Source organism: Nothobranchius furzeri, chromosome 13 (assembly GCF_043380555.1).
Source record: "Nothobranchius furzeri strain GRZ-AD chromosome 13, NfurGRZ-RIMD1, whole genome shotgun sequence".
Taxonomy (NCBI): Eukaryota; Metazoa; Chordata; class Actinopteri; order Cyprinodontiformes; family Nothobranchiidae; genus Nothobranchius; species Nothobranchius furzeri.
The window spans coordinates 64,521,875-64,539,483 of NC_091753.1; the positions used below are offsets into that span (position 1 = coordinate 64,521,875).

The following is a 17,609-nucleotide window of genomic DNA, read 5'->3' on the forward strand; positions in this document are numbered from 1 at the left end:
CTGATCTCAGGCTCAGGGGGAGAGAGGTCCAGAGTCTGGGGGCCACAGCAGCAGATGATCTGTCACCTTTGACCTTTAGCCTGGTGCTGCACAACCAGTAGGCTTTGGTCACTGGACCTCAGGGACCTGCTGGGGGTGTAGGGACTAAGAAGATCACCAATGTAAGATGGTGCTTGTCCATGTAAGGCCCTATAGACCAGAACCAGGATCTTGAAATGAACCCTGAAGTTGACTGGCAGCCAGTGAAGCTGGAGGAGAAGCGGGGTGATGTGGGTGTGTTTGGAGGACTTGGTCAGAAGCCGAGCACAGGCGTTCTGAACCACCTGTAGACGGTTCAGGGAGGTTCTGCTCAGACACGTGAAAAGAGAGTTACAGTAGTCTAAGCGTGAGGAGATGAAGGTGTGGAGGACTGTCTCAAGTTCAGAGCGGGACAGAATGGGACTCAGCTTAGCAATGTTCCTGAGATGGAAGAAGGAAGAGCCAACAAGAGAACTGACATGAGAATCCAGGGCAAGAGCTGGGTCAAAGGTCACACCAAGGTTCCTGACAGAAGGTTTGGTGTGAGAAGCAAGCTGACCAAGAGAGTCTCTGACTTTGGGAACCAGCTTGTCTGGGGCACAGATGAGGATCTCAGTCTTATCTTCATTCAGCTGAAGAAAGCTCCCACCATCCAGGTTTTGATAGAGTCTAAGCAGGTGTGTAACAGCTGCAGCTTAGACATCTCATGGGGCTTAAAGGAGATGTACTGTTGGATGCCATCTGCATAAAGATGGTAGGAGATTCCTTTGAAGGAGCTCAGGATGTGCTGAAGAGGAAGCAGATAGAGGAGGAAGAGCAGCCTCAGTTCAGAAAGGTCATGTGATCTTACCATGTGTGTGAAGGAGCAGATCTTAGAGGCTGTTCTGGAGCTGTGAGGGTGTGCTTGCTCCTTTCTGCGTTCCCGCTGATGGAACATCTTCTTCCTCACGTTTTGCTGCTGTTGTTTCATGTTCCAACCTTATTCCTGCACGTCCTTGTTCTCCCTCTTTTATCAGGAAGTCCTCCCACAGTCCCAGCTAAAGTCCAGCTGCTAGCCGAGTCCCTGCAGCACATCTCCAGCCAGCTCAACAGCGTTCTGGGTGTGCTGAGCTCTCTAACCCAGAGGGGAGGCAGCACACCATACACCCCTCTCTCCGTTTCTCACCCCAGCCTAACCGCCACCTCTGTGCCGGCCATTCCCCAGGAACAGAACCCGTCCCCCATCACTGCTGCGCCTCCTCCACTCATGAGTCTCCCGAAGCCACTCTGGAGCCAGGGGCTTCAGACTGGCTCCACAGCCGCTCCTCTCTCCGGTGAGCCGAGAGCCTCCACGGACCTCATCAACAGCAGATGGAGCCAGATATTTCCTGGTATGGCACTGGGTCCGTAGACGTGATCAGATTCAGTTCTGCTGGTTCTGAGAGGTTATTGTCTTCCAGGATCAGCTGCTGACCGCAGCAGCACGAGGACCAGCCCCCTGTACCCATCATACACACCTGCCAGGTACACCTGCAGGAAACTAACACACACACCTGCTGTAGGGAGTGTTTCTGCAACGATCCTATAACCGTGTGTGTGTGTGTGTGTGTGTGTGTCACAGCGAGCACATACGCAACCTGCGAGTGACGCAGAAATCAGTAGAGGTGGACGGTCAGAGGCTGCAGGGGCTGATTGACAGCAACAAGAGGTGGCTGGACCTACGCAAGAAAGACACCAGTGTGTATCCTTCCCTCTCTAACACACACACACACACAGAGTAGGGTCCATGATGCCGATGGTTGTAAATTAGCAAATCACTTTAGACAAAAGGTCAACCTGACCGGTTTTCTTGCTTGAAGACACTTCACTTGTCATTAAAATATTTTTCAATTCAAACGTAAACATGTGGGGTGATGAAGTGAGCTGTAGGTCAGCCGTCTACTCGTGTCTCGAGGCCTCTAGAGTTCAGCCGGAGAAGCTCAACAGATGAGATATGAAGGAAGAGAAAAAGAAATCAGTCTGACACAACAACCATTCTGGTGGATTTTATTGTTTTCTCCGTTGTTGGCTTAACGGTCTTCCAGACCTCTGTTCATCCGTTACCGCCCCCTCCCCTCCCAGAGCAGCCTGGTGCAACTGGGTCTGGACGACAACAACCAGATCCGAGTCTATCACTACTGAGGACAGGTAACAAGGAAGCTGCCGATGTCGGCCCTGAGCTGAAGCAGGAAGTCTGCAGTTCCCTACAAACCCAGCCGTCGTCACTCCGCTGCTCAGTTATGTAAACGGTGCTGTGTGTTTTATACAATATTTAAATAAACCGTTTATATAAATTCATGTCAGTGTGCTTATTTTAATTCACACGTCCATTCATTTATTTTTGTCCACTTCTCCGGGGTCAGCGTAGCGGCCCAGCCTTCCCTCTCCCCAGCCACCTGGGCCAGCTCCTCTGGGGGAATCCCAAGGCGTTCCCTGGGTCTTCCTTTAGGTCTCCTCCCAGCTGGACGTGCCTGGAAAACCTCACCATGGAGGCATCCTGACCAGATGCCCGAGCCACCTCAACTGGCTCCTCTCGATGTGGAGGAGCAGCGGGTCTACTCCGAGCCCCTCCCAAACTGTGCACCCCCTCTCTAAGGCACAGCCATCCATCCTGCAGATAACTCATTTCAGCCACTTGTGTCCATGATCGGTTTTTTCGGTCGCTACCCAAAGCTCGTCACCGTAATTTACTTTGCAGGAAAATAAAAACTTAATTCTGTAACCGCTCATTTTAATGTTGAACAATAAAATAGTTTTTCATACAGAACCGTGCTAAACCCTCCAGTCTCAGTCAGACACGATACAATTCATCATCCATATTCCCCGTGAGCAGGGAAATCTGACCAATCAGAGCTCAGCTGGTGACTCACATTAGAACACAGAAGGCCACTGACAGGTCATCGGTTTAGAAACGCACTAATCCCGATACAAACAACACACACTCAGCACTGTGTGTGTGTGTCATAAAAATGTATGAACAGGTTCGGGGACAGCTGCAGCACGTCAACACGGAAAACAGCAGTAGCATCAGTGATGGCAGCAGGACGCTGATCCAGCTCCTGATTGGCACATTCATGTCTGTCCAGCTGATAGGAGGGTGCTGGCTCCAAGTGGCCTCTGGCTATGAATTAGATAACGTGTAGGAGATGCCCAGAGACAGATTATGAATGATAAGGCAACAAGGACAAGCTGAGACATCTAGAAGACATAGATCTTGTCTCTCTGGACGGTGTCCAGGTCATCATCCATGGTCAGAAGGACCTAGGAGGAAATAAAAGTGGAAGGATTTAATTTTACACATGATGACGGAACTGAGCTGTGTGTGAGACACGCACCAGGAAAGACCCAAACATGGCGATGGAGGACAGGAAATGCCAAATGTCGTGATCGTCAAAGAAGGACAGCAGGATGCAGTCTCTGTTGTGTTCACGGGACTCTGCTGGAGTTTTCTGCACAAACAAAATGTTTGAACAAACCTAGAGAAACACTGGTGTGTGTGTGTGTGTGTGTGTGAGAGAGAGAGAGGGACGGGACTGACCTGCCAGGTACTCAGACCCTGAAAGAAGAAGTAGAGTGCAAATCCCCAGACGATTGCCGTGAAGAGGATACACACCAACGGCAGACACTTGATTCTCTCACCGCTCCGCAGCTGAAACACATGAATGATGACACAAACACAATCTAACAGAAGCTGCTTGGACTGCCTGAGAGCACACACCTTCATGATAATGTAGAAGGCAAAGTAGAGCAGCAGGTTGCAGATGGCGATGGCCAGCAGGTAGGAGGCAAAGTCATTAGGTCTCTCTATGAGGCCGTAGGCAGCGCTGCAGAGAAGAAAACCAACAAGGAGAGCTTTACTACTAAGGTAAACCGTATAATTAGCCAGTGAGACAGCACGCCGCCAAAGCAGCCTAAATAACGAGGGACAGCTTTTTCATTTCATGGCAAGACATCCCCGTTTTCTCTGGTAAAAACTGAATAAATCCACAAATCTGTCTCCAATTGCCAAGTCTCTATTAAGAGAAATATGCAGATTGATTGTGAAGGCAGCTGCAGTGGGTGGATGCTGATCTGCTCAACTAGAGGAGGATAAACCTACAGTACAACTTTACTGTTGAGGAAAAAAAACTGCAAAGTGCATTTTTGAGTTCCAGTGTTTGAAAAAAGAACCACAGGTTAACATCTAAATGATTCTAAACATTGTTCTAGTGTTCTGCACATTAAATGTTTGATAAAGGGCAAGCTGTACTTTTTTAGAAGTATTTGTTACTATTCCTCTGGTACGTGAGAGTCACTGTGGCGTGTATACACAGGGATGGGAACCGGGGCCTAAAATCTCTCAACTGCAACCCAAAAGTTACAAACAGCTATAGGGATGCACTGATCAGGTTTTTTGCTACCGATACCGATATCAAGGAATGCTGATCACCGATACCGATCACGTGGATTGGCCAGAAATTTTCTACAACATTATAATGAGTAGTACAAACTACATCATCTGGGAATAAAGGAAATGTAACCTTTATGAGGTGTTTATGAATGTGGCATCCTGTGATGGCACTAATAACATCAAGAGATAATAAATAATGTAATATTTAGGTAAATTGAACCCTTTACATGTGATCAGGACACTGTAATCAATTTTTGGCAAGGGAGATTATCTTTTATTTTATTTTTTTAGCCATTTTTGGGGTGTTTTTGATGATACAGTAGGCAGTATGAGTACAGTAACATCAACAGATAATACATAAAAGCCTTATTTGGTCAATTTTAGCCTCCATGAAAATCTGAGCGATTCAATCACTTTTTGGCAAGTAAAATGCCATTTTAGTTGTCTACAATTAAATCATCAATAAAGAATTTAAAGATATTTTGAGGCGTTTCTTATAGGTAAACAGGAGGGTGTAGTCTCTTAATTTCATGTGCTGAAGTGCTTTTATCTTGTTACTTTTAAATAGAGCAATGTAATGTATAGATAGTAACCTACACAGTGTCATTAAAGCCAAAGCTTGATCAGTTTAAATAGTAAAAATGTGCCCCAAACTAGCTAACTGTGGCTCCATGTCAAGTGGACTAAAGAAAGGAAGGGGGGAAAAATTCAAATCGCTGGAGAATTGTTTATTTACATTTATACAACGTTTACATTCAATACAGGGCGCCATTTTACATTGTTTATTTCTTTTTTAGTATCAAGGCTGTAAAATAAAGATAGCCAGTTCTTACCACAAACCATCTTTCAATCGCAAATATTGCAAAAAGGATTAATATATCCTCATTGTGAGCGTTTAAGACAATAGCAACACTTAAAACAACTTCCGAACTGGAAAACCTAATATCCGCGATAAACATCTGTTTAAGTACCGGAAGAGGTTACCTCTGCTTTCTGAATGTCCATACTGCTAGATATGCTGAGTTTTAGGGCGAAATCCTGGGGAATTTCGTCTCGAAATGCAATTACCTAACCGTGCGCGATCCCGCGGTGGCTGATCAGTTTTTGGCAGCGAGTCGATTTATGGCACAACACCGGCAACTTCAGCCGATGATACGGTGGCTGGTAAGGGTCACCGCGCCTACACCGCAGCAACGGTAAACCCACCAAGATAATATAGTTTTTTAAAAAACAAGACGGTTATTATTGTCAACTTTTTTTTTACCGGGGTTTACCGCTACACCGGTTACCGTGACAACCCTACGGCTGATCGGTCTGCTTTGATCTAGTTTGAAAATTCCGATCAAAACCGATAGGGGCGCTATCGGCCGATTACGATCAAATGCTGATCCATCGGTGCATCCCTAAACAGCTAACGACTGAGCAGCACCAGTGTTTACAAACACCAACGCCTCTAAATGCATCATCGCGTGACTTATGCAGAACACAAACTTCACTGATTACATGGGACAGTTTAGCTTTTTAAATGTTATTTCTTACAAAGGTGCTGAAATTAGCCCCCCCCCCCCCCCCCGGCAAAAAGGGGGGGGGGGGGGGCGTCCAATTTTCCATTTTCTGGCTAATGTACTGAAGTAAACAAATAAACACCTGTTTACTTACAGAGACCAGTTGACTATGTTCCCCATCACCAGCAGAACCATACGGTCCTAATGGACACAAATCAGGGGGAGGTGATTAACACAGCAGCTCTAGTACACACACACACACACACACACACACACACACACACACACACACACACACAAAACGTTCTGCTGTTGAACATGAGGACACTCACGATGTACATGGGTCCACTGCATTGCCTGATGCAGTCTGTGTAGATAATGGACACAATCCTGCGTAGGACACCAGCATCTGATGGACACCAGCACAAAGACAAACATCTAACGTTAACTGCAGGTTTAGTAGATCTAACCACACAGACCAGGAGGGATCTCACCAAGCCTCCATCGACCCATGTAGTACAGCTGTGTGCTGAGCAGCAGCGTGGCCAGGATGTGGATGACGGAAAACACAATCCAGAACGCTGTGTTCCCCTTCCCAAACAGCTGAGAAGCAGAGCAACAGGAACCAGGAATCATCAGAATGTCCATGAGCCACTCTGTGGTTCCACCTCAGGTGTGTGTGTGTGTGTGTGTGTGTGTGTGTGCTCACCACTCCAAGCACAGAGAAGAAGATGACAGCAGCCAGGCAGGCGTAGGCGGTGTAGGCACTGGCGTTGATGTCTGGGTGTCTCTTCTGATAAAGCTTCAGCATACAGAGTCCAGCGATCATGTACATGAAGGACGTGTCTGCAGCAAAAACAAGCTGTACTTTTACTGGCTGTGGACACCACAGCAGGCTGGTCTCAGGTCAGATTCATTCCTGTAGGTAAACGTGTGCTAGTACTGAGATGCTCCCCAATATAAAACCATGTCTTAGTAAAGTTGGAAATGTCCAAAGTTATTAGTCCACAGCAATGTCAGAGGTCAAATAGACAGTTGGATGTCCAGCAGCCTCCCTCTGCTAGGAATGTTGTGTTGTTCCCTGTACCAAAACAATTCCATGCTAAGCCATCCCTAACAGCACCATCTGGACACTAAGACAAAATAACCTCCCATGTTTACTCCAAGGTCCTGCAGAAAAATCTGAATTTTACTCTCTTAAAGTGACAATGTGTAGTTGTTACTGTTATTCTCTGTAAATATCCGTCAAAATGTTGTTGAAAATGTATTAAATGATGTCCAGTTGTTGAAAATTGTTGGCGGCTTCGTAGCATATAACCAAAAAAATCAGGTCTAAAATACATGGGAGCAGGTCCAAGTCTCAGGACAACGCCATATTAGGCACCATGTCTCCTTCTACGGGAGCCCATGAGGACAAAATGCATTTACTGATTTGTAACGGATACAAAATGTCACCATTTCCTCGTTACCCTCATCTTTGTTTAAAAGTGCTTTTCAGTCCATCGGTCCCAGCGTGCTCTCTATAATTAATGCTTCTCTGGTCTCTGGTCAGGTCCCTGCTTACTTTAAGAACGCTGTAATCCACCCGAGTCTCGACCCCTCTCTCCATAGCAGCTTCAGACACCTCTCTAAACTTCCGTTCATCTCCAAGATCTTGGAAAAGGTTGTGGCTAAACAACTCACAGCTGCTCTTGATGAACATAACATCTATGATTGCTTCCAGTCAGGTTTTCGTAGAGCTCATTCTACTGAAACAGCTCTTCTTAGGGTCTCTATGACCTTCTGACTCACAGTGATGCAGGGGACTGTTCTGTTCTGGTCCTGCTGGACCTGACTGCAGCCTTTGACACTTTGACCATCACCTGCTACTGGAGAGGCTGAGAGACTGGGTAGGCCTATCAGGATCTGCTCTGGAGTGGTTCTCCTCTTGTCTCTCTGAGCGCTCCTTTTCTGCGGCCGTCTCCAAGTTTAGGTCCTCCACCACCTCTCTTACCCATGGTGTCCCACAAGGTTCTGTGCTGGGGCCTCTACTCTTCCTCCTCTATCTGCTTCCTCTTCAGCACATCCTGAGCTCCTTCACAGGAATCTCCTACCATCTTTATGCAGATGACATCCAACTGTACATCTCCTTTAAGCCCCATGAGATGTCTAAGCTGCAGCTGTTACTTGCCTGCTTAGACTCTATCAAAACTTGGATGGCTGGGAGCTTTCTTCAGCTGAATGAAGATAAGACTGTGTAACGTGAGGAAGTATGGGTTTTCTGTGCCAAAGGTCGTATTTGCCCGGCTGGGTCAGAGCTGGGTCACGCAGCACTTTCACCCACAGATTAAGACCTGAGCTGACAGCAAGTCTGAAGGACTCCACAACATCCAACACCTGCAGCTTCAGAAGAAGGACTTCTCCACAGTCTAGTCATAATAAAACAGTCTTAAACTTTCTTCATTATTAAAGTTAAATAATCATTTGATCACTTTGCTCATTATAAATGTATTTTAATCAAATGAATGATTATTATGCTTTGGGGTAATCATAATGAACTATAATGAATCAGTACTTAATTAAATAATGTTTTGAAGAGGTTTAGCGATGACCTTCACACAGGTCTGGATTCACAGTAACTCAAAACACATTTGCTCTGACACACAAGTTTGCTTTGGGAAGAGAAGTGGTTTTTGGTAAGTTAGTCAGAATGAGATTGTGAATGAAAGAGAGCGGACGTGCGGGAACAAACGCCAACGGGGAACGGAGCCCCGTCGGCTCCACCCCCCCCCCCCCCCCCACGCTATTTCTGTCAAGCCAGACAGAATAGCTGAAATGCAACCAGCTAACGCAGACTCGTCCCAGAGTCTTTGATTTCTGAGTTAATTTAAACTTGAGAAAGCGCATCTGCCAAACGCTTCATCAATGTGTACCGAGGTCAACTCTGGACTGGACCGTCAGCACACCTTCGTCTTCTCTGCCAGCCAAGGTGTGACCTGGATAAACATCCTCCGAGGTCCGGATCTGAAAGAGGGTCCTGAGTACGGTGAGGCAGAACACAATAGATAGCGTTCTGATGCTGGTTTTCTAATAAGAACTAAGTTTAATTACAAAACATCACTTTTCACTCAGATTCACCTTTTCTCTCCCTGAAGCAATCTCAGACACATGCACGCATTCATAATTACACCATCCTCAATCTTAGCACATCCAACACAAGGTCTATTTGTGCAAGCTTAAAATATCAACTGTTAAAGATTGTCCAACAAGGTTGCCGATGTTGATTATTTTTCCTATGATTGTCATTTCAAATCGTTAGTTTAAATTGAAGAATTAAACTCTTTAATTTCAAACTTGTCTTTTCATTGAACTGAAACACAGACAACCGGATATGATCGTCAGTTTATCGATGAAAACAACCTTTGAGTCTTCTTATCTCTATAACATTTGGTTATTAATTTGTAAAAATTAATATTCCAGATTATTATGTAGGATGGTTTATCTTTCATAAAAGAGCCAACAACCAATACGCTACAACTGAGATCCTCATCTGTGCCCCAGACAAGCTGGTTCCCAAAGTCAGAGACTCTCTTGGTCAGCTTGCTTCTCACACCAGACCTTCTGTCAGGAATCTTGGTGTGACCTTTGACCCAGCTCTCACCCTGGATTCTCATGTCAGTTCTCTTGTTGGCTCTTCCTTCTTCCATCTCAGGAACGTTGCTAAGCTGAGTCCCATTCTGTCCCGCTCTGAACTTGAGACAGTTTTCCACACCTTCATCTCCTCACGCTTAGACTACTGTAACTCTCTTTTCACGTGTCTGAGCAGAACCTCCCTGAACCGTCTACAGGTGGTTCAGAACGCCTGTGCTCGGCTTCTGACCAAGTCCTCCAAACACACCCACATCACCCCGCTTCTCCTCCAGCTTCACTGGCTGCCAGTCAACTTCAGGGTTCATTTCAAGATCCTGGTTCTGGTCTATAGGGCCTTACATGGACAAGCACCATCTTACATTGGTGATCTTCTTAGTCCCTACACCCCCAGCAGGTCCCTGAGGTCCAGTGATCAAAGCCTACTGGTTGTGCAGCACCAGGCTAAAGGTCAAAGGTGACAGATCATTTGCTGCTGTGGCCCCCAGACTCTGGACCTCTCTCCCCCTGAGCCTGAGATCAGTGGACTCAGTGGTCTCCTTTAAAAAGCAGCTGAAGACTCACTTGTTCAAGCTGGCTTTTGTATGACCTTCTTCACCTCTCTCTCTTTATTCTGCTCTCCCCACCTATTCCACCTTCCTCAGGATCCACTGATTTCCCTCTTTCCTGTTCACTCTCTCTCTTAACTTTTTTTAATCACAATTGTCTATTTTTGCTCATTTTAAATATATTTTTAAACATTTTCTAAATGCTTTTTCATATTTTTACATTTTTTGTTTTTGTGAAGCGCCTCATGATTTTTATCTTGAGAGGCGCTATAGAAATGATTCTTCTTCTTCATTCACAAACATTTTACATGTACCTATTCACTTGTTGCCAGTGATGAAAGGGAGTCTGATGTGCTTCTCATTTTGCACTCCCCAGGGCATTTTGACCCTAATGGGCATCGGTTGGTAAGGTCTTACTCCAACACAAAAATACTTCTTCCTTGCAATGTTTTAGGTATCTACTGCCCCCTATCGCCAGGATTCTTATTCTGGTCTCGTGAAAGGATTTCTTTAAATCCACAGGTGGTTTACAATCATATTCTGTGTTATCTACAATGAATGTTCTATCTGAAGCAGCAGTACTCATAGGCGGCCCGCGGGCCCTCTCTTTGTGTTGTGTCAAAGTTTATAAACAATCACTTCTTAATAATGATCTCACTTCCCATCTTCCACAGTTCTAGCCAGAGCTCCAAGTTCATCCAAAGCTCATAACTCATGCTAAATGGCCATCCTATGGGGAATCAAACCAGATTTTTCAGTGGAATAATTTTAGTAGCTTAACAATTATTATATGCTGAATCTACAAACAACTCATCAGCCGCGAAACGGTCCGCCTGCAGCCCGAGAGACGATCTCCGACCAGCTGATGCTGATTTAACGGAATACAGCCCGCGACATCCAGAAGTAAAGCTCCCCGCTGGCCGAGGAAACTTCTTTCAGCAGGATCGCCGACAAGTCTCTATAAACACGGGTACTGCATCTCTGCACTGCCGTCGGATAGGTTAATAATAATTTGATAAGTTGTGAAACCACAACAAACAGACAGCCAAATTAATGTTATAAACCCAGACATCACACCTTTCTGAGTCACTTAGTGAAGCTCTTAAAACAGACCAGGTCACGTTTCATCAGAGTTCATTCATTGTCTCATTTAATATCATCGTTCATAATTATTAGCCTTTCATCATCATTGATATAGTAATACATTGATTTTCCCTGGCAATACCCAAACTACATAGTTTCATCATCAATCGAATATTAAAGACTCAATAATATTGATAATTTATATTTTTATGGAATATTACATTTGATTGAATACCTTAATATTCTACTGACAATTTATTAAAAGTAACCTCTTACAAACTTACATTTTGGCGAGCCAGCCATGAGGAAAATCAAATCAACACTTTATTAATAATTTGAGGTTTTAAAATCTATTTGCTGAGTTGAAACGAAGGAGCTTCCCTGCGACCTTCTTCACGAGCGCCGTCTCATCTCATCACATCCCCACCAGTCTAAAGTTGTTACAGCAGTAATATTGTCTTGGCTCTAAAAAGGAGTGAATGCTTGTGTGTTGTTGTTTTTGTTTTATTTGTGTTCACCGAATTCGGTACTCTTTAAGGTACCGACCGAGCACCAATTCACGTCATTTGAAACGGTGCCTCGTTTCGGTACCCGTCCTTCATAACGAGAACTTGCCAAGACAGCTGCGCATGCGCAAGAGCGTTATGTCGTCGCTCGCTGCGAGCCAGTTGTAAACAGAGCAGCATGGTAGAAAGAACGCACGCTAAAGCTTGGGTCCACTTCACTAAATGTGATGGGTAACTGGGTGATGATGAAACCAGCGACAGACAACGATCTAAGTGAGACATCCTCATCTTAATCTGCTCCGGTAGGTAAATAAAATGTTTAAGATAACGTTAGCTTGATATGTTAGCTTCCGTTTCGCTAATGGTGCGTTCGCTTTCTCCTCGGAACTCCGAATTCCCGACTAGAAGAACATGAACTCGCTCTAAAGTTTGACTTCACTTTACTAAATGCGACAGGTGATTGGGTGACGATGAAACCAGCGACAACGATCTAAGTGTGAGGCGTCATCGTTTTAATCTGCTCCAGCAGCTAAATAAACTGTTTAAGATAACGTTAGCTTGATATGTTAGCTTCCATTGCTACCGTTGTTATCAGCTAATGGTGCGTTCGCTTTCTCCTCGGAAATTCTAACTTCCCAGTCGGAAAAATCAAATGAAAAAGGACGGTAAAAGGAATGAAGATACACAGTAAATTTAGTTCACAGTAAAGATGTTTGCTTCAGTTTAATTATCAGCTTATAAAACTACAAGGACGATGTTAAAATACAAACAGTTGTATGTTATTTATCGTGATATTTATCAAATATGGTTATATACTGAGAAAAATATATATTTTATTAGAAAAGAGAATTAAAATAATAAACACTCAAAAGTATCGAAAATTGGTACCGTTAAGTACCGGTATCGATTCCTAGGTACCGGGAATTAGTACCGAATCGATTCAAATGTCAAAGGTACCCATCCCTATTCAAGACTGTGTGGAACTTGGGAATAGAGGACACTTGTACCCAACGTTGGCAAAGCTATTCTTGCCCGGATATGATCAATCGGTGTTTGAATTCCGACTGACGAATAATTCCAGTCGAAGCAAATCCGTATTTCACGGTTTGAACTTTCCAGATACGTCCCGCATCTGAAGCAGGTGTTCCGTCTGACTGGAACGAGCCTGAGTGTGTATATCGCCACATTCCTTTCCTGTAGTTAAGCTAACGATTAAATACTAGATTTTAAAATGCAGAAGGCTGCCACGACGCAACCCTTAGATGGGCATATTCCGTGAGCATACCGGCATTAAAAGACTAAGCCAACAAAACCTATAGTGGCTTCCTGTCTGCTGAAGGCTAACTTTAGCACCACTAGAAGTTCAGCTCCATTGAATTTCTTAATTCAAAATGCCTCTATTTAACTCTGGCACTGGAAGCGAGCAGACGCTTTTGTTTTGCTCCTGCCTGAAGCTCTGCCTGCACACAGTCCTCTCCTTTGGCAACTATTGACCTCTTAACTGGGACAGCTCTTTAATTTGATTGGGAGGTCTACAGCAGCATTTTTGCTTCGACCTACATTCACTTCTCTCCCTATGTGCTTCGCCGCTGACATGTTCTCGACGTTAACTCTCTTACAACATTGCGCTCCCATCCCTCTCCTCAGAAGATTTACAACTTCTTCAAAAGATCTCGGCTATAACGACACTCTCCCACCTACTCTGGTCGCAGGACCCCAGATGATCCACAGTTGGTCAGCGCCTCTGTGCTACCCAATAAATCTCCGAGCACCCCTCCCTGGAATACTCTCGGTGCAAAGCCGAAGACCAAGTCAGCTCCATGGGGAACAGGAGGTGGTAAACTGACCACTCCATGATATGACGGATGAAAATGGCTGGCCAGTGTTACCTTCATGACCTCATCATGAACAGAGCAGCCCACATCATTGACGAGCTGGCAAAGCGAGGGACACCAGAGGAACATCTCATCAAACAGGCATTCGGCTGCCAAACCAGTCAGATTGGGAGACGCTAGAAGGCTTGCCCTCTTCATCTCAGAACAGGGTATGGAACCAAAACAAACAGCAGAAGAGTTCTGTTGGGGATCGGACTCTGACAATGGATGACTTTCACGTGAAATATGTGAACTTAAATGGCCGCTTCTCCAAAACTTAGTTCTGCCAAAGATACAATTTCTGATGTCGCAGACGGAGTACCAACAATGCTTGATGGTGCCTGTGATGTCAGGAGTAGGGAGTCAGAAATCCTCAAGCATGATTTTATTGCTCTGCTGACATCACTCAGCTCCCTAGAAATAATGATGCTGATCAGCAGCCCCCTTCCACCTATCAGAAGAGGAGCTGAACTTCTCTCACAAATCCACGCTTTCAATAAGCGGCAGTCATCCACTTGTGATAAAGAGAGCATCCCCTATTTTGATCAGTTCAACTCTCTCGCGAGTCGGGCAAGGAGCACAGCGGAGAAGCCGCTTCGTGGCAGCGACTCTGCCGGTGTCAACTGGAGTGCAGCGATTGTAGCTAGTAAACCTTTCCACCGCCATTTCCGCGTTCTGCTTCCAGTGTGCAGTGGGGGTAATAACTGTTGGTTCTGCAACAAGGATGAGGGTTAATGTTGTTACGGTTGACCTCCTGTCACTTCAGGCTGACAGACTGACATTTATCCAGGTATTAATGAGGAACAGGAGCCAGGATACGAAAGGAAAACCAGCATCAGAGTCCTACCAAACTGGAAGTTAGTGTAGTTGGGGCAGACGTGGTAGCAGCCACTCAGAAAACCCTCCATCATCAGAGCCGTCCCCATGGCGTAGTACAAACCAAAGTGCTTTGGGATGCCACACTCCTGCAGGAAAAACAATTATTAATCAGTCCTATTGGAGCCGTGGTTCATTCTGTACCAGCTGGTCTGAAATGCTGGCCATCATGCAGGACGCTCGTGTTTAACGTTACAAAAAAGCAGCAGAGGAGGTTAAACAGTTTCCTGGTCAATCCAAACATTTGTGGCACGTCATCATGCATCATGTAGCAGGCCATACGTCTATGTATTTACCCATCAGCTGAGAAGTTTGATGCAGGTGTTTCATTCACTATTTTATCTAGTAGTTCCACAGGGAGGTGGACAGGTCTGTACCTTTTTTTCTTTTTAGAGGCTCAGAAGGTTCAAATTCAGAGAGTAAATCTATCCTTTGGCTTTCTGTTTTACATGAGCTGATGTGAAGCGTGACCAACATGAACCGTTCCCTTACGAGGTCACGGGGGGGTTAGCGTTAATCTCACCAGAGCGCTGAGGTTGTGGCGAACCAGTGCTCGCTTGTGGACGATCTCTCTCTTCAGAACAATGAGGAGGAAGAGGAGTCCCAGCATCACGTAACCCAGGTTACTGAGGATGTTGTTAAATGCGCTGAGCAGGACAGAGAGGAGAGGTTAAGGTCACAGCGTTTGAAACATCGTTCAGGGTTTAGAAGAACATGAAAACGCACCTCAGAACTCCCAGGGGGTGGGCACACAGGAAGTTGTAGTAGCAGAGGTCCTGATTTCCTGTCTTGTTGACCGCCTAGAAAACAGTGATGGCTCTATCAGAAGGGTTTTATCGCCAAGTGTGCAAGAAATCACAACAACAGGCAACTGCTGCGGTACTTGGTGCAAAAAAAAAAAAAAAGATCAAAATAAGAGACGAGCAAAAACAGGAAGTAAGAATATAATCATGATTAGATTATATAAAGCGGCGACACTTAGAGAAATGGTTACTATGCATACAAGAAAGTGTAGGTACTGATCAGACACACAACACAGGGCCATGTGATTGAAACCAAGCCACTGGAGTGGGCAGTCCTAGGATTTCCCTTCAGGAGTCCAACAGCAGAGGGGAAGAAACTGTTCTTGTGGCGAGAGGTTCCGATCCGAATGGATCGGAACCTCTCGCCACAAGAACAGTTTCTGCCAGATGGGAATGAGTCAAAAAGATTGTGGCAGGGGTCTGACATGAGTCCAATGATGATGGTGTCATCTGCAAACTTAATAAGCTCGACAGACTCGTGGTTGGAGGTGCTGCGTGGTGTACAGGGAGAAGAGCAGAGGGGAGAGAACACAACCCTGAGGGGAACCAGTGTTGACTGTCCGCTGGTCCGAGACATTCTTCCCCAACCTCACTTGCTGCTTCATGTCCGTCAGGAAGTCGGTAATCCTGCTGGAGTCAGGAACATTCATCAGGGACAGGCTTTCCTGGAGGAGGTCTGGTAAGATTGTGCTGAAAGCGGAGCTGAATTCAGCAAACACGGTCCTGGCGTAGGTACCAGGGGAGTCCAGATGCTGAAGAATGAAGTGTAGAGCCATGTTGAAGGCATCGACGTCTACAGACCTATTGGCTCTGTGGGCAAACTGTAGGGGGTTCAGGAGGATGAGCTGTGAGGCTCTTGAGGTGGGGGAGAAACAGGTGCTCAAATGACTTCATGACCGCAGATGTCAGAGCCACAGGTCTGTAGTCGAGTCCAGTGATCCTTGGCTCCTGAGGTCAGGGACTATGGTGAAACTCTTGAAGCAGGAAGACACATGAGATGGCTACAGTGAGATGAAAATGCCTGTAAACACTGAGGCCAGCTCTTCAGCACAGCGCTTTAGAGTGGTAGGACATACGACATCAGGACCGGGGGCTTTCCGTGCGTTTAGAGCCTTGAATTGCTTTCTGACATCTGCCTCATGGATGTGTAGGTTTGTGGTGGAGGGTGTAAGATGTGAGGACCTCCTGGGTGACAGGAGCGGTGGAGGATGTTGAGAGTAAATTCCACTGTGATGGATCTTGAGTGGGGGGGTGGGTGACTAGTGTCTGGATGAGGTGGGAGATCTGGTTGATGGCTCATCAAACCAACAATAGAAGTTGTTTAGGCTGTTGGCCAAGGGCAGATCGTCAGTGGAGGCGAGGTTTTTGGCCTTGTAGTTTGTAAGTTCCTGAAACTTTTCAACACAGCGGCCGAGTCACGTTCAAAGATTTGCTGCTGTAGGTTGCCATGGTTCTGGAGTTTAGCTACGACCGCTTCCTTGCTGAACCTGTACTTAGCATCTCTGTCCTCACTTTTAAAAGCTTCTGTCTTTTCTAAACACAGCTGCTTCGAGTTTTGGGGTAAACCAGTCTTTGTCATTGTTATAACACACCCTGGTGCATTCTGTCCTGGCAGAGGTGGATGTAGGAAGTGACGGTGTCTGTGTACTCGTTTAACGTCCGCGTCTGGCGGGATGTAAACCGCTGCTTGAATGAATGAAGCAAACTTCCGTGGAGAGTAAAACGGTTTACAGTTGATAAAAGATATTCCAGAGAGAGAGAACAATGCTGAGCAAACTTTGCAACATCCGTACACCAACCTTTATTGATGTAAAAACACACACCTCTGCTCGCGGTCTTGCCGGAGAGAGCCGCTTGCCAATCGGTGTGAAGGAGATGAAACCCCTCCAGCTGGAGTGAGCAGTTCGGGATGTCCTCACTGAGCCACGTTTGCATGTAGCGTGATGAGGAAAAGTCTCTGTTTCTCATCGGGGTCGGCTCGCCCATTTCATTTCAGAGTGAACACACGTTAGAGAGGAAGATGCCAGGCAGAGCCACGCGTAATCCCCTTCTCCTCAAATACCCGAGTGTGCCCGCTCACTTTCCTCTCCTTCAGTGTCTCACTCTCCTGATCAAAGTTGGTAATACATCTGCTGCAGATCAAACAAACTGAAGATAAACCAACCAGTATCGTAGTGTTGTGGCTTACGAGTTCTTCTCTGGTGTAGGAGAACCCAGAAGAGTGTGCAGACACCCAGTTTACACACAAAAGCAAAACCAAAGCAGCACAAATTGTTGTTTGAGATAAATCAGACGTGAGAGTGTGTGTGGGGTCAGCGTACTGTTGAACAAAGATTTCGATTCCAGACCTGCATAATTATA

At 45.7% G+C, this 17,609-nt stretch overlaps 2 protein-coding genes across 8 annotated transcripts in view; one reads left to right on the forward strand and one right to left on the reverse strand.

The window, feature by feature from the left end:
* LOC107397032 (centrosomal protein of 164 kDa) overlaps positions 1 to 2,334 on the forward strand; it is a 60,858-nt gene extending 58,524 nt beyond the window's left edge. For all 7 annotated transcript variants that reach the window (XM_054736132.2, XM_054736131.2, XM_054736134.2 and 4 more), the window contains 4 exons: positions 1,035 to 1,388; positions 1,458 to 1,521; positions 1,619 to 1,738; positions 2,082 to 2,334. In XM_054736132.2, coding sequence (XP_054592107.2) covers positions 1,035 to 1,388; positions 1,458 to 1,521; positions 1,619 to 1,738; positions 2,082 to 2,178 — 635 coding nt within the window. In that variant the 3' untranslated portion in view covers positions 2,179 to 2,334. The remainder of the gene's footprint in view (positions 1 to 1,034; positions 1,389 to 1,457; positions 1,522 to 1,618; positions 1,739 to 2,081) is intronic.
* A 416-nt stretch (positions 2,335 to 2,750) lies between these two features.
* sidt2 (SID1 transmembrane family, member 2) overlaps positions 2,751 to 17,609 on the reverse strand; it is a 60,642-nt gene continuing 45,783 nt past the window's right edge. Inside the window, exons 16-26 of the mRNA XM_015976893.3 lie at positions 15,172 to 15,245; positions 14,969 to 15,092; positions 14,417 to 14,534; positions 6,641 to 6,777; positions 6,426 to 6,534; positions 6,264 to 6,340; positions 6,086 to 6,132; positions 3,755 to 3,860; positions 3,575 to 3,685; positions 3,372 to 3,485; positions 2,751 to 3,297 (exon numbers count right to left, since the gene is read on the reverse strand). Coding sequence (XP_015832379.3) covers positions 3,235 to 3,297; positions 3,372 to 3,485; positions 3,575 to 3,685; positions 3,755 to 3,860; positions 6,086 to 6,132; positions 6,264 to 6,340; positions 6,426 to 6,534; positions 6,641 to 6,777; positions 14,417 to 14,534; positions 14,969 to 15,092; positions 15,172 to 15,245 — 1,080 coding nt within the window. The 3' untranslated portion in view covers positions 2,751 to 3,234. The remainder of the gene's footprint in view (positions 3,298 to 3,371; positions 3,486 to 3,574; positions 3,686 to 3,754; positions 3,861 to 6,085; positions 6,133 to 6,263; positions 6,341 to 6,425; positions 6,535 to 6,640; positions 6,778 to 14,416; positions 14,535 to 14,968; positions 15,093 to 15,171; positions 15,246 to 17,609) is intronic.